Consider the following 8,715-nt stretch of genomic DNA (forward strand, 5'->3'; position numbering starts at 1 on the left):
ATAGAATTGGAGTCTCAAGCATTAATCTAGCATTTTCATTTTACCCATTATACACAGTAAAATATTCCTCTAAAGGCTATTTTGCAATTTAAAAAAAAATAAAATAATATGCAATTTTAAGCATAATGCACTACTTCTCTTCTTTTATTATTCCCTGAATAGCTGTCTGCTATTTTTTCACATCATAATAGCAATATCGATTTCTTCTATTATATTATGTTGGTTTCTTTCTGCAGTTTCCTTCTATCTTTATACCAAGCTCTATTCTTCACTGGCTGCATTTCCTAATTTTCTTTTCTGCTAGACTTGCAACCTTTCAATTTAAACTTAGCTTACTTGCAAGGCAATCCATAAGCACATATGACAGGCCTAACATTTATTTAACACCTAAATGACAAAGCTTTCTGCAGGCTAATGGCATCCCCATGTCATCTCTTAATGAGCACTGACCTCAGCTGGGAGAAAAATCAGTAGGAGCTACTCAGAAAATGGAGGAGGTTAGAATATTTATTAATCATGTTTTTCTCTTAGGCATGTGTTTACCACCATTTTAGGTGAGACACTCCTCTCCCTGTTTCAGATCCAGACCCTTCAGATGATGCAGGGATAGGCATCTCCCTGTTATTTTTCCACCAGCTGCCTTTGGGAATTAAGAGAGAAAGAATACATTTACTCATGCCCAAGCATCCATTTCCTACTCTTTCCAATACGTAATCCCATGTTTGTCTCTGCAACACAAAAATTTCTTATTCACTGTCCCTCATGCCCCTAAATTCCCCAAAGTAATGCTGAAAATTCATTGAACTCATCATTTTTTAATTATGTTGTTTGGGAAAATTGAGTAACAGCAGAGACACTGAAGCTCTTTGTTAAACAGAATCAGAAAGACAGAAAAATGTTTTTAAAAAATTGTGAATAGTGGATGTAGACAACAACACCAAGCAATCCACTGATCTGTATAATCCTTATAGATTTCTAAAACATTTTAGTAGAACAAACAAAAAACCTTGTTGTGACAACAGTCCAAACTCCCAAAGCTTTGGGAATCAGAAGACAATCTTTTGAAACAGATATAAAGCAAATACTCCACAAGTCCAGATGAGCATATGAAGAGATGTTTGCAGTAAATGAAGAATTTTTGTAGTTGGGAAAGGTCACCAGTAGAGTTTTACAGAGAGCTGTGCTGAGTTGCGCATTGCTCAGTTCATTCCTAAATGGAAGAGTGATGAACCACAGAAAGAACAAAGTTTTGCTTATGATATTCGTCTATTTTAACAAAGTCCCCCTAGAAAGAACAGCAAAAAAAACTACCAACAGTCCATGAATGGCTATTAAAATGCAGACCTAATGCACGTATTAATATAAAATAATGTATATGGAGAAATAATGTATATGGAGAAAATCAAACTTTACAAATAAAATGGCAGGCCTAGAAGAGATCATTACTACTTACAGACAAGATCTTAAGCCTCCCTTGATTAGTCCATGAGACCTCATACCACATTTGTCCATGCAAATACTGGGCAAAGTTACAAATCCCTCACCTCCAAACACAGCAGAGCAGGGAAACAACCCCAGATGATGAGAAATTAATACCAACCTTTCATTGAGAAGACTCCAGTATTAAAAAGAAAGGAATGGAGAAGCTTAGGATCAAAGACCACAAAATCACGGCTGCATTTGAATGATAGAGAGGGCTCACTGACAGAGAGGGAGACTCACTGTCTCTTCCAATGGAAGAAATGGGGAACACTAAGTGAAGCTAACAACTTTCAGGCTTCAAACAGAAGACAGCAATTTCCACCATGTAGTACTCCTTGTCACTCAAAGTTAGAATGTAACTTAACAGCTAAATTAGTTGAAAAAAAAGAGGTTAAGCAATCTGGGGAGGAGAGATCCATCAAGATCCACAGAAAATATTGAAGTATCTTTAGCCCCAAAAATCCACATCTGAAAATTATTATAGGTATAAACAACTATATGCTGCTCTATACTGTCTACTTGTTCATAAGCTGTTCTTTCCATCACCCTCTAAAAACAGATGTCAGGTCAAACAGATCTTATGGTTTACTTATTAAAGGTATCTTTCTGTAAATAAACACATATTTATCATTTTAATATTCAAATGTTAAGTATTTACTGCTTAAAAATGCATCTTAGTAAAACAAGATGAAAATAAGAAATTGTATTTAGTCCCTGTAATATATGACAATGTATTGCTCTGATGACAGTGTGTTAAGGGTATAGTAAGCTACTTGCAGCAAATGATGGATATGATTTTTTTCCATATGTTTTCCCATTCTTCAGCAAAGGATTTGATGAGGGCTAGCACAGTTTTGAGATGACAAAAATATCTTCCCACCAGTGAATCCCGTGACTGGAAGCGAAGACTCGTTTGGGCCTTCTGCTGCAGCCCTCAGCAGCTTTGCCTCTTGTCTCCCAGTAAATGTCAAACACTATCAGTGCTGCGCCCTCCTGCCCCCTGCTAATGGCCAAACACATTCTGCAAGCTCTGCAAATGTCTCCTGAACACACTCATGCCTTGGTCCTGGCTCGTTCCATCAGCAGTGCAACCAGACGGCCTGGGAATGGTTTGAGCAGGCTTTACCTCCTACACACCCTCCACAGCTGCTTTGCTGGGGAGGACTGGCATCTTTTGCAGTATCCACTTGATTTGTTGGGACTCAGGATGGGGCTTAATAGAGAGAAAACAACCATTTTTAGCAACAATTTACGCACTTTGAAAGCTAATTTTTAAAAATCTCTTAAGACTCCTTTGCCTACTTTTTGCAAGTAGTTTCTTTCTGTTGAAAATTCTATGAAAACATTCTCATCTTAAAAAAACTTTAAACTTTGATTTAGACAAATATCAACATCTACATACAGACATTTCATCTCCTTTTATTGTCAACAGAAGACTAGTCAACACACTTGGGCTGGAGGAGGCACAAATAAATTAATAATCTGTCCAAACAGTAGCTAATCAATTCAGCTGTCTGACCAGGGGTGCCCACTGTTGATTTAGATGTCCTAGGGTGAGAGCAAGCAGCTATGACACAGGCCCAATAGTCTGAGGTTAGAAATTATCATTTCCAATAAAGGTGTCCCCCTCTGAGTGAGCTGAGCTCTGCTCCAGGCACTATGAACTGTACTGGCTGAGTTGGTACTTGTTAGAAGGGAAATTCACAAACCAAATACAGATGCAAACTCTGGTGCATGGAGACCTAAATGTAGCTGTTTTGATCTCAAACTGAATTCTTTACTTGTTCATAAAATTTCTATGAAAGAGGATGTAAGATAATTTTTATTGAAATAATCTTGTGCTTATCCTCCCCTGTTCTGTGTCATTAAAGAAAATCATCACTGACACCTACTGCAGTTTGCTGACCAAACAGGAGTGCCAATAGCTGTGTCAGTATTAAGTTATTTTCAAACCCTTCAAATAAATCTTCAGAATCTGTAGTTCTTTTTTTAACATTAAGTATGTATAAATCCCTGCATCTTGAACAAAATCTTCTGGTGTGTTATGTCACGACTAACTCCTACATGCAAACTGATGTTTACCCATAAAGTGATCAAGTTTACTCACAGTCCACATTTGAGATTGCAATCCTTCACCCTGATGAGTTGTGTTTATTTTATTTTGTCTTAATTTTAATCTACTGGAATTTTTCTAAAAGGGTTTCAAAGATCTAACAGAACACAATGATCTTGTATTTTCAGATGAAAATGGGATGGTTGTTTGCAGGCTGAAAATGCATCATTTCAAATAGTAGATCTGCTAACAGCATGCAGATTTCTGCTGTGATAGCCCAGAGACTTCTGCATTCACAGTCTCCATATATATCACCCATTTCATTTTCCTAAACATCTCTGCTAAGAGGTATAATGTTAGCACAAATCAACCATGAAATGTGAAATTTCATTATATTTCCATTACCCCTACCTCTTTAGTGATTCACATATTCTCCAAATAGATGTGATTTGTGTCATTTAGTGTTGTGGGGTTTTTATTTGTATTAAGACAGATACTCTTGGGAAGCCTCAATAATGGTTTTCACTGGCATTATGAACATACATTAGATTCCACCAAAAGCTCTTATGGAGAGATGAAAAAAATGTAAGTACTTCTTACTCAGCTGTCCAGAAAATCACCATAGAATTAAATTACTAAAACTCCCCCGTTTGACATCTACAGTACAAACCAGAAATTAAAATACATTGATAAATGAGTAAATAAAAAAGTACACACCCTAAACTATCCAATATTGAGTATATGTTAGAATAATGTAACAAAAGCAGTAACATGCAACACGAACTGTTGCCTTCAATTTCATTCAGAGCCTACCTTCAAAAGCTATTCAGTTGGAATGGCTGCAACTTAAGAAGTCCTATTAAAGTCTGATCACTTAAAATTATACTCTCATGTTGAAAAGGTGTTTTATTTGTAGCAGACATGCAGGTGTAATAATAATTACAGACAAAGTAATAATCACATAGCAAAGACAGGATGACTTATTTCAAAATTAAATCTTCTCCTCAATAATTTACAAGTCATTCTCAGCGCAAATGAAGTCCACTTTCTTTTGTGACAACTATTTTTGTCAATTTTTACCTTTTCTGCTATTAAGAGAACATTAGTTTCTTTTCTTGTTCAGTCTGTTAGACTCATGTGCAGCGAATACAATTTTGTTTGTACAGCTAGCAAGAAACAAGAGAGCAATGAGGTGCTGCCAAGAAAAACTGTGAACAAATTTCAGTATTGGTCTGAGTATGTGTAGCTAGTCCTGTAGACAGGTTTGGATTTGGATTGTGTTTAGATACAAATAGTAACATATTGCATCAATATTCAAAAGTCTTCTGTCAGAATTTCTAACAACACATACACGAAATTGCTCTAGAACACAGACATTCTCTAAAAAGTGTAAGACAGGATACCGTTATAGGAGGGGGATGACCAAGAGGAGATACCCAGAATTTTACATTCCTCAACAGTTTAAAGGGTTTAATATAAATATGTTTCACCTATTTCTGTGAAAATAAGCACTCTGTATTTAGTCAGAGATGAAATGAAATTTCCATTATTGTATTTATAGCATTAAGTAGCTTTTCAAACCATTTTGTACACGGGTCTCCATTTTTAAGAGAAGCTGGCACAGGACTGGGATGCTGGCCCTTGTCCAAAAAAGTCCCAAATTGTCCCAGGTAAAAATGAAACCCCATGCTTACGCGAGGCTCCCTGAGCTCTTTCAAAACTGGCAGAACCCACCCTGCAGAATCAATCTAAACCATGGTTCCGAGCCTGCAGCAGGGAAGGGGAAGTGCCAGAAAGTGAAGGAGCAGGGAAGAGTGAGAAAATGTACAGCCAGAAGTAGCACTGGCAAGGTCAGCAACCAGAAATGTTATGAACAGCTTTCAAAAGAGAGCCTGAGATTGGGAGTAGACATTTTTGATATGTGGGAGAAAACACTTGGCTGCACCATTGGTCTGGGCCCCATGCTGTTTTAATCCATGTAACAAATGATATGTGAAGTAGAGCAAAGTCAATGCAGCTTCCAAAATGGGGCATTTTTCAGAAGCAGCAAAATACTTATAAACCAGGAAAAACTTAGGGTGATATTTTTTTACAAAATTACTCTGCACAGTCAATCTATGTTGTAAGTAAGGAATAAAACAGATGAGAACATGGAATTTATCAATGCCAGTAAAAATGGACTTAACCCATCAACAAATACTTTGCAGGATTTCCTAAATTTTTGTTTGAAAGGGGAAGGTGATCAATTTAAATTAATTTATTATTTTTAATTATCTAACTATCAACACCACTACTAAAGAAAATACATTTAATATCCAGGCACCACTTGAAAGTCAAGCATTGAGAGTCAAACCAGAGATTAAATAACTGCTTACTTTCATGCTTAAAAATGAAACTGTTCTTGAGTGTAGAAAGCCCTCTGTGGGTGATGGGCTACCTCTGTGAAGTGCAGTGTAGAACTACAGTTCAACATTGCAGGTAAGTAAGAAAAATGAGTGGTAATTCAGTGAGTACCTCAGACATGTAATAGTTATTCTGAAAGTGCCTCCTACAGCTAAAACTAAGCAATTCATTTAAAACAGGTAAGCTATTTATGTATGATTGGTACCTTCAAACTACTGATTATTTAATCAGTTGTACCATTGTTCTTTGTCCCAAAGACTCATATTGCCTGACTATCTTCTGACCCAGCTCATTTCCATTCAGCAGAACTGTTGCAGAAGGAGTAACTGAGTATTTACAGATGTAATACTGCCTATTTCATCTATAACAGTTCCCCAGTCAGTTGTTCAGAAAGGATAATACCCATCACTAGATGACAAGTAAGGTCACCACTAGGTTTTGAAGAATGCTGGTCATCTGCAGGCATATTTTGAAAACAACCATTCTTTGTCAAGCTGGAAACATAAACTTCTTCTGCATTACTTCTTCAGCATGGTAGCTTGCATTCTACCAGAATGATAATTCACATTTGGGATACTAGACAACTTGATATATTAGTGGAGTTAGACGAGTATAATGCTTGCATTGTTCACACATTCTCCTCTGACTCACTGCAAGATTATAAATACCCACCGTAAGGGGAGCTCCACCCGGCGAGGTTTAATCTAATATTTTCTGCTGTTGCAGACCCTTCTACCTTTAAGACGAAACCAAGCCATTAAGACTTGACTCCACTCTAAGACTTTTTTTTTTCATTTAAGATGATTCACAAAAACTAGCATTACACGGTTTCCTGTAATCTCAAGGCAAAAGGTGTTCTGTAAATGTACTTTGTTTCAAATGTAAGAAACATTAACCACCCACTTCCTGTACTGTTCCCTAAAAGGTTTACAAGTACTGCAGGACTAATCCAATTCTGCCAAAAGCCTGCACTTCTTGCCAAAGAGGGACTCAGTTAATGCTAAATGACTGTACTCTTCACATTAAATAATAGTTGGAAGCTGAAACACAGCAAGGCTTTATAGACCCCTTTTGAAAATATCTGACAAAGTCACAAGTTAATTTATGACAGGAGGCCCCGCAGAAAATTCCCAGGGCCAAGCTCTGCTCAGCTTCCACGGCTGAGTGTGTGTAAGGAAAGGGCAGGGCTGGTGCCAAGAGCTTTCCGAGCCCAAGTAACATATAAGCAGGTCAGTGGAACAAATCTGTTCCTCTTAGTAAGCCACGAAACAAAATAGTGTGTGATGTTCATTTGGAACTTTGCCTTTACTGCAGGGAAATATGCCTGGAAAGGTAACTGCTTCAGTCAAATCAATGTGAATTAAATGTCAATCATTGCCAATACTGAAATTTATACCAGTGCAATCACACCCAAAACAGTGACCACGGGAACGGCACTTGAACTGACACATTTGTGCCTGAACTAACAAACTGGGTATTAACTAATGTTCGCAAATCCCTGCAGGAATCTGAGCCCGGTTCGTTTCCAGCAAGCCCAGGGCTTGTGTCCCGGTTTGCTCGTACATTCCCAACATGTCTAAGAATTGAGCAGAAAGTGTCACCTACGTCCCTGTCGATCCCCCTGCCGCCTGAATACACTTTTAAACAGGATACTAAGGAAGCACTGAAATCCTTCTAGGGACGAACTATGCTGGGACACAGCACCCGCACGCTAACGAGAACACCCACCGCTAAGAGCCCGGCAGAGCCGGGGGCACCGCTCCGACCCGCGGGACCCGGGCAGGGGCGCTCCGGGCACGGCGGGGCCGAGCGGGGCCGGGGGCGGCGGGCGCAGCCCCGGAGCAGAGCAGCGACGCCCGGGCCCCTCGGGCAGAGCCACGGCCGCGGGTCCGGCCCCCTCCCCCGACCGCAGACAAAGGGCTGAGGCTGCGCCGCCACCCAGCCCAGCGCCTCTCGCCCCAGGTATCCATCCCCTCCTCCCTCCCTTCCTGCCGCCCTCCCTGCCCCGGGCCCCGCGGCAGCCCCCGCGGGCACTCACAGGATGGTGGTCTGGGGGGACACGGCGGGGACGCTCTCCAGCATGAGATGCATGCAGCGCACCGTGGTACGGAAGCAGAGGCAGCGGCTGGGGCACCACACGCTCCCGCGCTGCGGCGGCGGCTGCGCGGCGGCGGGGGCCAGGAGCCCCTCACTGCGGAGCAGCAGCAGCAGCAGCAGGCAGAGCCCGGGGGCGGCCGCCGCCTCGCACCGGGCCATGCTGCCGGGCGCAGGGCGAGGAGGAAGAGGAGGAAGAGGAGGAGAGGGGCTCCTGCAGATCCACGTCGCGCCCGCTCCGCTCCCGGCTGCCGCTCGGGTCGGCGGCGGGGCGATCCCGGCCCCGCGCGGGCTGGAGGAGGGGACGGCGCTGGGCCCGCCCCGGCCGGCGCAGCGATGGAGGGGCGGCCGCCCGAGGGGCTCCGCGCCGCCCTCCGCACGCTCCGGGACCGAGCCGGCCGGGCCGGGGGCCGCCCGCCCCCCGGGCTGCTGCTGCTGCTCCGCCGTGCGCGGAATGGACAGCGGGGGGGTCCCTCCGAGCGGGACGGCACCCTGCGCCTCGGGACAGGAGAGGAGAGAAGGCAAAATGAGGGGACTGGGGAAGGGGAAAGAAAGGGTATGGAGAGGAAAGGAGAACAGAAAGCAAAGAGAAAAGATGAGGACAAACAGATCAGGGAAAGAGAAACCCTTTTGGGAAGAACCAAGTCCAGCAAGCCAATTTCCATTTCTGCCCTGGTTTGAAA

The 8,715-nt window shown here is 42.1% G+C and overlaps 1 protein-coding gene across 1 annotated transcript in view; it reads right to left on the reverse strand.

The window, feature by feature from the left end:
- The window catches only part of PXDN (peroxidasin), an 82,808-nt gene extending 74,501 nt beyond the window's left edge, over window positions 1-8,307 (reverse strand). Inside the window, exon 1 of the mRNA XM_064707651.1 lies at window positions 7,977-8,307. Within this exon, the coding sequence (XP_064563721.1) occupies window positions 7,977-8,194 (218 nt within the window). The 5' untranslated portion in view covers window positions 8,195-8,307. The remainder of the gene's footprint in view (window positions 1-7,976) is intronic.
- Window positions 8,308-8,715: the final 408 nt, after the last annotated feature.

Source organism: Zonotrichia leucophrys, chromosome 3, assembly GCF_028769735.1.
Source record: "Zonotrichia leucophrys gambelii isolate GWCS_2022_RI chromosome 3, RI_Zleu_2.0, whole genome shotgun sequence".
In the NCBI taxonomy this organism is placed as follows: Eukaryota; Metazoa; Chordata; class Aves; order Passeriformes; family Passerellidae; genus Zonotrichia; species Zonotrichia leucophrys.